At 40.5% G+C, this 12,359-nt stretch overlaps 1 protein-coding gene across 1 annotated transcript in view; it reads right to left on the bottom strand.

Moving 5' to 3' along the window:
- VWF (von Willebrand factor) overlaps window positions 1-12,359 on the bottom strand; it is a 146,943-nt gene that overhangs the window by 94,746 nt on the left and 39,838 nt on the right. The window contains exons 15-19 of the mRNA XM_035315439.1: window positions 11,047-11,242; window positions 9,948-10,163; window positions 4,939-5,179; window positions 4,024-4,118; window positions 2,246-2,406 (exon numbers count right to left, since the gene is read on the bottom strand). Coding sequence (XP_035171330.1) covers window positions 2,246-2,406; window positions 4,024-4,118; window positions 4,939-5,179; window positions 9,948-10,163; window positions 11,047-11,242 — 909 coding nt within the window. The remainder of the gene's footprint in view (window positions 1-2,245; window positions 2,407-4,023; window positions 4,119-4,938; window positions 5,180-9,947; window positions 10,164-11,046; window positions 11,243-12,359) is intronic.

The following is a 12,359-nucleotide window of genomic DNA, read 5'->3' as shown; positions in this document are numbered from 1 at the left end:
AAAGAAAGAAAGAAAGAAAGAAAGAAAGAAAGAAAGAAAGAAAGAAAGAAAGAAAGAAAGAAAGAAAGAAAGATTTCTAGACTGTCTGGGTTGCAGCATTTGGAAACCTCTTGCGTTACTGCTTACACCTCTGAGTCAAAAAATTGTACCAGCACGTCTCCAAGTACCACAAGTAGTAAACAAGCGTATATTTTACAATATTTTAGTCGTCAGACACAATAAAGATGGAACCTCAATTCTCTTTTTCCAGTATCTACCAGATATTTTCATCTGCATTTCATGCATCAGGCATCACAAACCTCTTCCCAATAGTATTCCTGGGCAGATGACTCAAAATTGCCATTTACTTAAAGAGCATACCATATCCTTCACCTCTATCCTATTTCATGTTACTCTCGGGATTGCACCCAAATCCCAACCCAAAGCAACATCCTATACACAACTCATTGCTTGTCCGGACAGTGTTTTACAGCACTGAACACTGATTATTTTTCTGTTGCTCAGAGAAAAACAGCAGCAATCTGCTTTCTATTCTACTCTGTCTGCTTTTTATCAGGGCTCTATATTGATATTGAGTTTGCAGTCACTGGCTTAGCAAGTAACTGCTCAATTTGAAGATGACTAAAACAATGATTAAATTTAAGGGTTACAGGGGGACATAGCCCTGGATTCTAGAAAGCATCTTTCCAGTGGAAAGAGCATGTTCAACATACTATCTGCAATTCCAAGACACCCTCTGGCATCATCCTAGCAAGTTCCATGTCTGTAGTGGGTTTACGTGGCAAGGTTTTGGTAGCAGGGGGCCATAGGGGTGGCTTCTGTGAGAAGTATCTAGAAGCTGCCCCATGTTAGGTAAGGTCCCCACTGCTGACCAGAGTCGAGCCAGTAAGTGATGTTGTTTGTGCCTCTGTGAGAGCATATTTAAAACAGAAAAAAAAAAAAATGCTGCGCGACACAGCAGCTGGGAGAGTGAGAGGAGTGAGAAACAGCCTTGCAGGCACCAAGGTCAGTGAAGAAGGAGGAGGAGAGGTGCTCCAGGCACCGGAGCAGAAGTTCCCTGCGGCCTGTGGTGAGGATCATGGTGAAGCAGGCTGTCCCCCTGCAGTCCATGGAGTACTAGGGTGGAGCAGGGTTCCACGCTGCAGCCTATGGAAGATAGCACGGTGGAGCAGGTGGACCTACACTGAAGGAGGCTGCAGCCTGTGGAAGACCCTTGATGGAGCAGATTTCAGGCAGGACCTGTAGCCTGTGGAGAGGAGACCACACAGGAGCAGTGACCTGGCAGGGGCTGCTGCCCATGGGGGACCCAGGTTGGAGCAGTTCTTGAAGAGCTACTGCCTGTAGGATGCCCACACTGGATCAGTTCAGCAAGGACTGCATCCTGTGGGAGGGACCCCACAGCACAGGGGACGAGAATGATTGAGAAGGAGCAGCAGAGAAGAAGTGCTATAGACTGACCATAACCCCCATTCCCCCCGTTCCCCTGCACCACTCAGGGGGAGGCGGTGGAAGAGGGTGGATGGGGGGGAAGGCCCTTTTGGTTTCTTTTCTTTGTTTCTCACTTCTCTAGCTTGTTAGTAATAGGTAATAAATCTTACTATCTCGTTATGCTGAGTCTGTTTTGCCCATCATGATAATGACTGTGCAATCTCCTCATCCTTATCTCAACCCTTGAGCCCTTTTCATCACATTTTCTCCCCGTTCCTGTTTGAGGAGGGGGAATGAGAGAGCAATTGTGGTGGAGCTTGGCTGCCCACCTAAGTAAAACCACCACAGTGTCCCACCTTCCCTCTCATGGGGAGCTCTCAGTTTGGTACAATGCAAAAGAAGGCAGCAAAACAGGCAGAGACTAGACAAGGAGACACTGAGAAGGGTTTGGCTGGATGTGGAGTGGGTAATTTGGATTTGGACTTCTGTGTACTCTCTCTCTGGCTAGGGATGTTCAGCAAGACTGAAGAAGCATTTGGGAGGACAGACGAAGGCAGAATACATTTGTCTTAAAGAAAAAAAAATGTTTTTTGTCTATTTCATTATGAATTATTACAAGCTAAACATCTTCTATGCAGATATACTAGTTAGAAGGAGTGAGCACCTGTCCTAATATATATATTTTAAGCCAGCCATAAACCACAGAGTCACTCTGGAATGCTTCATAAACACATATTTCCAATCTGCAAGAAGACTGTTGATAGGAAATAATGAAAAAGAAGGTCTGCTTCCCTTTGGTGCAGTTAAGCCTGCTTACCATCCCTTTTGGACATAGGCATCCAGATATGCAGCCATGGCTGATGCACTCCAAGTCATAGTTCTGGCAAGTCTTGGCACACTCCAGCCCTTCAGCTCTTGGGTTGTTTGCAGGACAGATAAATGTTTCCATAGGTGATCTGCATGTCAAGCTCCTTTTTACTTTTAGAAATAAATTTGCAAAAATTGCTATTAGAACTCATGTATTATTAGCAAGTATTCTTCTAAAGGATGTATCAACACTGGTGTTAGAAAACTAAGTTTGAATATACAATAGGGCAATACCACTACACTAATATTCATGACGATGTAAATGTAACAGACCCCTTTTCTGGGGTGACCTCAGTTAGGCTAGCACAAAAGTATGTATTCTAACATAGAAGCAAAAGGATCTGCACTAGGGTAAATGCCATTTTATTGAAATAAACAGTTGGACTCCAGATTGCATTAGAGCTGCAAGCACATTTTAATCTGAAGTATATTTCAACCTGTAGGCAGTGTGCACTAGCAATATCAGCATAAAAATGATGCTCTGAGAAGCACCAGCAACATATATTGTTGCATTTAGACCCACCTCCAAAACTGAATATAACTGCATCGGTGACTGTTAATAACAATAGTTAATAACAATGCTCTTAGCTTAAATACAAAGTTTTCAAACTCCAAAACTTAAATTTCTGATAGAAAATTAGAATTTCCCAAGGAACTCTTTTTCAAGTGATGCTCACATGAAGTTTGGTAAGTGTTAATGTACCCTCTTCAGTAAAATTATTTCTTCACAGCATTACATGACTTTGGTAAGAGGTCAATATGATGTACACCTAATAAGACTTTACCTGAAGGGAGGCAGACAGCAACACTGTTACGGGTGATCTACCAAGAAATGTTAAGCAGGCCACTGTGCTGTACCAACCAGACAGATTTGTAGTGCTTTTCACTAGAAGCTTGGCAGTAAGGATGCCTGGTAGTTTATCAGAGGAAGCAAAGGCTAACAAACTTGTCTCAAAGTCATCAATCAAACATTTTCTACAAACACCCTGAGCAAGTGCATTTGGCAATATGCCATGGAAGACACTCTATTTGTGGTTACTCTTGGTGACTGTAAGGACATTTCCAGGCCTCACCAAATCCCCACTAGCCCTGTTCTCTCTGAGAGGGATCCAGTCTCTCAAGGACCCTGCTCTTTCATCACAATCCCATAAACTCTATCCAGGTAGCAGTGATGAACCAGAGAAAATCACAGACCATTGGTGCTTTCCAACACAGTGCCTATCTCAGCAAAGCAGTTTTCAGTCTCTGTGAGGTTTTAAGGTGAGATGCCTTGTGGCCAGAAGGCACACTTGGTGCATGGCAACATTCTAACTTTCAGGCCACAAAAAAGCTTTGTCTGCACTGGAAAGGAGACCTTGCTAGTCAGAAGCAAGAGGTATAAAGCTGGCTAGCTAGTGATGTCATACAATCCTCAAACAGCAACTGGGGGCCTCAGTTCACTGAAGAATGCCTTAACCTCTACAACTGCTAAGAAACTGTGGTTGGCTAAATATAATTTTGAGAGGTGGGACAAAATGAGCCCTGCATAATCCCATATAAACATTTTGTTTCTATCTGTAACAAAATAGATAAATAAATAAATAACAACAACAAAGTAATTAGAAGACTCACAACAGCACCAGTACTACAATCTCTGATACTTCTTCCCTACCCTGAATTACCAAGAGACCAAAGAGGAAAAAGAAATGCAACAATAAATAATAATAACAAAAATTAATGCATACTAACTTCTGGCAGATGGCCTCTCATCAGCGAAAACATCTGGCAGGAAGGCACCAGGAGCTTTGTTTGTACTGCAGTGCATTAAACCATTTTCACAATAGCTAAGAAAAACAAACAGATTTATATTTAACTAAGTGACATTTAGCTTTCACTCATGCTGTTGTTTTCAGACAGGCCTGCAAGGAACCAGTGAGAGCACCAAAATTACACCTCTCATTTGAACTGATCTGTGGCTCTCCATCCACTGCTTTTACCAGTGTTAAAGGCCAACCTTCCTTAAGATAATCACAGTGAAGTACTAGTGTGGTAGCCCAGCTTTATGCTAGTCCCCATCCCACTGAATCTCATGCATCTGCACAGGCATGAAGCTGAGCAAGACAATAGTCAGACTCACTGCAGACAAAGGTAAGGGACCACTCAGTGCCTGCAACATATGGCTTCTGTGGTACAAGAGAAAAGGAGAAGACACTGTTCCCAAACCTGGGCTTATTGGGAGCCACCCAGCAATTACATTACTACTCTCGGTGTACTTCTACTCAATTTAACAGTTAGAAATGCTTTTTAATATTTACCTCTTTGGTAGAGGTAATTAGGTTTTAACATTTAAGAAATATAGTACATTAAAGTGTCATTTTAAAAACCTACAAAGTAGCTATCGTCAGTTATTAAACTCCATTTTGAACTGTTGGGAACTGTTCATGGAACAGGGTTTAATATCCTGTTTTCTGACTAAGGTGGCTTTTGAAATAATATGGATAGAGATGAAACAGCAAAACTTATTTAGTTTGTTAGCAGCAAAATCTTGTTCACTTTTAATCTAGTTTCAACAGTGTTAAAGGAACTAAGGAACAAAATCAGTCAGACTATCCAAAAATTTCTGAGTCACAACACATAGGGATAAGTTATGAACACTGCACTTACCACATGGTGTAATGATCTGAAAAGACATCCTCTGGTTGGAAGATCTCACCATCATAGTAACAAGAGCACTGGAACTTTGGTACGCATTCCTTACTCTCATCCAGGTAGCGCCCAGGGGGGCAGTAGCAGCCTTCCATGCAGAATTCATCACAGTCCTCATCTGGGTAGGACAGAGACCTGCAGGTCTGGTTGCACGGCGTCCCACATTGCCGGTAAATTTGGCCTTCAGGACAGGTCATTGCTGTTGAAAGATTGGAAATTGGAATTTGATCTAAAGACAACTAAAGGAAAACCTGACTAACCCAGAATGTAAAGCTGTGGATTTAAAATGTGTTTACTCAATTGATTCACCAATTGAGGCCTGTATTACAGTGGCTGTCTTTAAATCTGTAATAACAGTGAAGCCTAGGGCATTGCTTATATGAACAAGCAAAACAAGTGCAGTTGCCAATAAATGTTGAGACTTAACTGCAACCCCTGTGATGGAATCCCAACCACAAAATTTCATCCAGAATGAAAAACACAGGCTCTGTCCAATTTTTGTCATTATTTGCATCTACAAGTCAGAAGCACGACAAGAATGTCATGTGCACATTCACACTTCTCTTTCTTTTCAATATAGTCAGGGACAATTTGGTCAAAATAATTAGAAATGTATGTCTCTGCCTTTGTACTACAACAGTCTAAAGCCTCACAACCCAGCTCTCAGGGGTTTGTGGAAACAGATGCAAATAACAAAGTCACTTAGTGATTGTGGAGCCAAACCTTGGAAACTAACGGTTTTTGATGATGAATTCATTTTTGTGTAGACCTCATTATGGCTTTGGAGGCATACTGGATTCTCTGTTTATAAAGGTTTAACTCAATTCTATGGTACTAATTTTGAGGGAAGCTCCTCTGCATACACCAGCAACAGCACTAGGTGGCAGCTATGACAACACATTTGAAAAGATGAGAAAACAAGTTAGTATTGGGATTTTCACAGGTCTCCTATTAACCAGGATTTGCAAAACCTGTCGTGTTTGTAGTAACCTTCCAAAGCAAATGGCCAGGGTCATAAGGTTATGAGGTAGGATGTTCAGTGGAGTGAGGAAAGCAGCTGCAAACAAAAGTAGGCACATTTGTATTGTGCAAAAACCAACAATGAGGTTTCAAAGCAAGGCAGCTCTTCCTCCTGTCATCCTTGTAGAATGATACAATAATCCCTGCCCCCCTGTTCTGTGATCACAAATCCCCAGGAACTGTAGCAGCAATGGCAGTAAAAGAAAAATTATAGCAAGGCTAAAACCCTGCAACATTACACAGCTGCTAGTAGAGCTGAACACTGAAGATCACAAAGCAAGATTAACACGCTATCAAATGTCTAATGTTTACATACACAAACTTCTTCTGAAATGAAGAATTACTTCTATTTACTGAAGAAAGGTGTGATTGCACCAACACCCCCTCCCAACTGTCTGTAATCCAGACATGGAAGTGTAAACCCCTAACTTGAGGATCCAGGCAACAGGCATCAAAGGTGACTTGAAGCCTTCTTCAGAGCAGAGATCTCCCAAATTTGGGACTTGTGTCCAAACTATTTAACCTTCCTTTCACAACACAAAATCTAGAAATGCATATGTGCTTATCAACACAGTAAGCAGAGTAAATATTTCCTAACTCAGAAATAAATAGATGACAGGTTAACTCACGGTTATAGAAGTCTTTGGCAGCTATTCACTGAACAGTGCTTCTAACTTACATGAACACAGTCTCTGTAGTAAATCAAATACTGAATAGGCACAGGTCAGGGCTGAAGACCATTTCAAAAGTAACTTTCATTGCTAAAGGCATGTGCAAGTTAGTGGTAACACTCCCTGCCTACAAGGACATGATTACAGTGAATCCTTTTTTTAGCTAAAGTTTTGTAACTCATCTTACCTGCCCATGTACTTCCTAAAACATAAAACATCCTCTGCTTTTCTGGTTCAAATACCTAAGGCTACATTCACACTCCAAGTCCCGGTACATTACTGCATCACCTCTCAGCAACGTTTGTTTTTAACAGCAAAAGGGCAAGACAACTGACCTGGGAGGGGGGGCTGGGGGACTACTCTATATACTTTGTAATAACACCATCACTGAAAAAAAAAAAAAAAAAAAAAAAAAAAAATCCCCTTATTGCCTTATTGCCAGGAAAATGAGAGGAAAAGGCAAGGTACATCTAGTCATTCTACTGATGCCTGCTATAAAACTAAACCAGCTCAATGCTGTGCTCTAAAGCTCAAACTGTCCTGGGGATAAGATGCAAAATAGTGGGAAATCATTGGAAAAATTCTGTTTGTGAGGTTGTTCATACAGCTTCTTGTGGTCAGGTTTTCAACCCAGAGTGAAAGGGACATAAGTTTCTATGCTGAGCCCCACAATGCAATGCAGTCATTCTCAAATGCTGCTCAGATCAAGCACTCCTGGATCTACTATACAAATCCTTTCACAGAAGTCATGCAAACATAATAAGCAACCACTCTACCCCCAACAGATATGGAAAAACAGTGGGCTGATCAACAGGTCCCTAAAACCTGAAGAAAGATCTAGGGAACTGTTTATTGCTTCTCCTTTGCCACCAAACACTATACACATACACACTATACACACATATGTACATATGTAGACACACATACATATGTGTGTATAGTGTGTATGTGTATAGTGTCTACATATGTAGACACACATACATATACACACACACAAGAGGCATGCACGTGCATCGGTGACATAGACCTTGACATTACAGCCTATCTGCTCCTTCCACACACCACAAAGGGACTGGCTCTACTGGTTATTCACAGTAGGCTGGAAGTGCAGGAGTCAGCTCTTAAACAAACAAAATAAAATCATTTCAGACACGTGGGAGATGAATGTGTTTGTTAGCTTGATAGGAAGCAGAAATACTGTGCCATGCTAATGACTTACCTCCCTGCCACTTCAAATCAAGCAAACCATTTCTGTCAAGTCATTCCTGAAAAACTGAATCTCAGTTGACCAATGTAGAAATGGAGCACATGTTTAGTGCACCCCCACCAGCACAAATTATGCAACTTGCGCATTCACATCTCCAGCCCATTAAAAGAGGATATGTTCTCCTTCATGTGACACGAGATTTCTGGAGCATCAGTATTATTTAATGGGGACTGATGGATCTGCAATCAGGGAAACCGTCACTTTATGAGAGCATAAAGCACTCTGTAATGCACAGAGAAGAGGAAGCAGCACTGCACTATTAAAGATTAATTGTGAAAATTGACTTGTTCAATTACAGAAAGAACGATGGTGCATTATCACTGCTCTTTCTTTCAGCCTCCAGACCTGCACATTTGTAAAAGGATTTTTATTACATTACTGTTCCACTATCTGAACATTAACATAAATTAGGTAAAATATTATGAAGCCATGCAGCAGTTTAATATAAACTGGTTTTGTTCTCATTCACAGTAAATATTATTCAGCCTGCAGAAGCTATAGACAATGACCCTACAGGTACAGATCCTATCAAATGGAACACCACTGACCTTTCTCTCTATCTACCCCTCTCTCTCCCTCCTAATTTCTACACACTGTGTTTATAAATGTTTTTCCCAGCCTTGGTTTGGGAAGAAGTATGAAACAGATCTGGAAAGCTTGCAAGCCTACATGCTTTTCACCAAAATTCTCAATTGTCTTCTTTCCTTAATAGAAAAGTTGCCATGGAATATGGAAAAACATCAATTTCACAAATTTTTATGAGGAGAAGTGTGCATGTGTCCATCAAAATTCCATTGCAATGGATTTTTTTCCTACCATACTGACGTAAGAGAAAGGCAAGCAATAAATAAAAAGTGTGTGCTCCTTCTGTTCCAGCTTCTAGTAGTTTGGCTATTAACATTGCACTGGACTGATCTATGCAAAAACATTTTGTTATCCCATTTCTTCAAATCTGCAGTCTGAATTTTTGTTTTATCTTCCTGCAACATCTCGTCTTTTAGACTGCCAGCCTTTGAACCAGGGTTGCCACTTACTACAGGTGGGATGCTGTAAATGATCCTTAGGGGAATTCAAAACTCAACTCTTGTTGATTCTCATAGGAGTTAAATGTCTACACAAAATGCCACAGCCAAAGTTGTTTGTTGTGCTCAGGGATACAACTCAAAGGCAGATAATCAAGTTTCAGGCTGTCATCTTGAACTAGCTTCCAAATCATATCAGACTTTACAAGGTGAAGACGTACAGGAGCTCAAGTGCGATCAGAAAAATGATGTTCACCCACTAGCTGAATGGTGTACATGAAAATAAGGTTTGACATAGATCTCAGACCTCTGAACTGACAGGGTGGTAATCAAACTCCTAGGGAGTTCTTCAAACACTGGGACAGGTGCCAGAGTGGTTGCAGAACCTCTATTCTTGGAGATATTCAAAACCAGCCTAGGCAAGGCCCTAGGAAATCTGTTATAAATTAGCCCTGTTGTAAATAGAAGACTGCTAGAGGTCCCTTGTGGTAAAAACTGATCTATAATTTTACAGTTATGTTCTATGACACCACTTGACTGAGTACCTGCCTTTTTGTCTCCTCCATACCCTCAACTTCTTCTATGGTCAGGAGTCAATGATGAGGTCAGGAGCCAGGGAAGCCTAGGCATCAAAGGCAGCAGAAAAGCCATTCATACATTACTACAAATCTCTTGGAGATTCCCACCCTGGGATATGCAAAAAGTTTTCAGATGAGTAGCTGAAACTTAAATGCAGCAGAAAATGGAAATCCAGTCAAAATTCTGAGGCTTCTCAGATGACTGCTTCTCCCCCACTGCTGAACAGTTTTTGCGAACAGTTCTTGCACCACTGTTGGACTGGAGGAAAGATGCACACTCTCAACATTTTCCACATGAAATATTTGGCAAAGTGCAGAAATCATCTCATTCTAGATTTATCATTCAACATCACCAAGAAATTCCTCCAAGAAAAGGAAAGCAAGTAGTTTTTAGGATCATTTCACTTACGGCACAAGTTGGGCTCTCTCCACTGGACCAGAACATTTTTCCTAGCACAGGCTGTTGCATAATTAGCAATAGCAGAGCACAAACAATCCTTGCCATTGGAACAAGAACAAACATCAAAGCGGCAGTTCTTTATGTAGGGAATGGGACTGACTTCACGGTGACAGGGTTCAAACACAGAAGACATCAGAACTGAGCAGGATTCCTCAGCATATTTGGCTAAATTGAAAAGAGAAAAATGATATTCGTGCATCCAATCAATCAGTGGCTTTCAAGAAAATATTGAAGAGATATAGTAAGCATTTTCTTTTGCTTTTGTGGGAAAAAAAAAAAAAAAAAAGGATCAAATAGGCATAGATACCATCATAGCTCATAGGTCATGAGCTCAACTAAAAGAATAATGTTTCACTAGTTAAACAAATCAAGGAAAAGCAATACTTTTATATTTTGTTACCACTATTTCTGGACTGTACTTCTTTTTACAGGGCCTCTGCTTTCTTCTGCTTTTTATATTTGTAAAATTAAACCTTCTAGGCTGCACTCCACTCTCGAATCACCAGTGCCTGATCTGGTCTATGGCCACAAAATTTGCTGTGTGCTTGCTCTTCCTAGAAATTGAAGCCTCTTGTAACACCTGGCACAAGAAAATTGCTCTGAGAATTGCTTCCAGTGTCCCAGCAGGACAGCCAAGCAGCACAGAGGAGAAGAGGAAAGCTGACTATTGGGATGCAGTAAGAGCAGGAAGACAAGGGATCGAGATAAGTGTCTAAGGTGTAATGCCACCTTAGGAGTGAAAACGACGAGTGTTCTGTACATCCCGAGCATAAAGAGTGCATTGCTATCAGTGGCAAACATTTGTGTAGTGGCTGTAATGGTCTAACTGGAACTGTCATTCAAACTGAATGGTAGCATGATCTCACATTACTGACTTTTGTTTAAAATTTTCACAAAACATTACATTTTCCACAGTAAGACTGCATTAATTGGTGTTGGTTTTGTTTTCCCCTTATTTTTTTTCTTATTTTTTTCCTCTATTATATACAATGGAAGATCACAGGTTGCTGCACAACAGGACATGTTAATTTTGGATGGAGTTCAGTACCTAAATGAGGATTGAGATTGCAGGGGTCATTGTCTTGCTTTAACAAGTCTTGGCAGTCTGCATTGAGCTTCCAGGAGTTTCCAAAATCTTCCAGAAGAGTTTCCACCATGCCAGAAGGAGTAAGAAAATCATCCCCTTGATTACCATTGTAGTTTCCGCATAGCCCACACATTCTTTCAGTATACACTGGAGACAACTAAGGAAGGAACACAATGTTAGCCTGGTCATCTTCCAGAATAGGTCACCACTGCAGAGCAAAAATTTTCTCTAAAAGAATGAACCGTACACAGTTTAACAATCAAAGAATTTCTAAAATATATTCTAAAGCACAATTTCATTGTATTACATTTTTAAACTACTCACAGAAATGTTATTATTAGTAGCTGCAGGAAAAATTTTGCATGCTACAGTGATAACTTCAGATGGTAACAGGGTGAATAGGAGAAACAATGGCTTGTTTTTGTGCCTTAATCAGCAGTCTAGTGTAATCTTTCCCACTTTTTCTCTTTTCATTCATATAAATGAACTGGATGATGGCAGGGGAGTATGTGTGGCATTTTTTAATATAGTGAGATCACTGAATCATAGAATGGCTTGGGTTGGAAGGGATGTTAAAGATCATCTAGGTACAACCCCCTGTCTGGGGCACCCACAACTTCTCTGGGCAACCTGCTCCAGTGCCTCACCACCCTCTGAGTAAAGAATTTCCTCCTAATATCTAATCTAAATCTCCCTTCTTTTACTTTAAAACCATTCCCCTATGAGATGATTATATTACTAATGGAATAGTAGTTTGGGAAAAGATACAGCACCTGAAACCACTTCACGTTTTAAAAGAAAATTTTAAGATGAAGAATACTTATACAGATTTTTTTGTGACAAAATAGAAACAATGTTGAAGTTGTTTCCCTTAATGTTAAGTAATGTTATTAAAATAAGGAAGAGAGCACTATCCCAAAGCGACATTACCTCACACCAGAGCTTCCTCCCACCGAGAGAAATTTATCACACACTAAAAGAAACATTGCAAGAAACCCACAGAGCAAAGTACTTTTTGCCCTGCCTTATTCTTAGTGCAAACCAAGAGACATCTGAAATGGGACCCTAAATTTAGAAACACACAGGAGAAAATCTTCCAAAAAATATTAATAATAGGAAGGTCTCGATATCTTTTATTTCAGTAAGAATTGTCAGTTTATAGTAAAGATCTGATACATCACAGATATTGCCAACTTACCTTGGAAGCTAACTCAGTGCTTTAATGCTACAGTAGCTCTCTGTATGCATTTTCTAGAGTGCTCTTAATCACACTG

The sequence above is a fragment of the Oxyura jamaicensis genome, chromosome 1 (genome assembly GCF_011077185.1).
Source record: "Oxyura jamaicensis isolate SHBP4307 breed ruddy duck chromosome 1, BPBGC_Ojam_1.0, whole genome shotgun sequence".
NCBI lineage: Eukaryota > Metazoa > Chordata > Aves > Anseriformes > Anatidae > Oxyura > Oxyura jamaicensis.
This window is presented reverse-complemented; position numbering and strand designations above follow the sequence as displayed.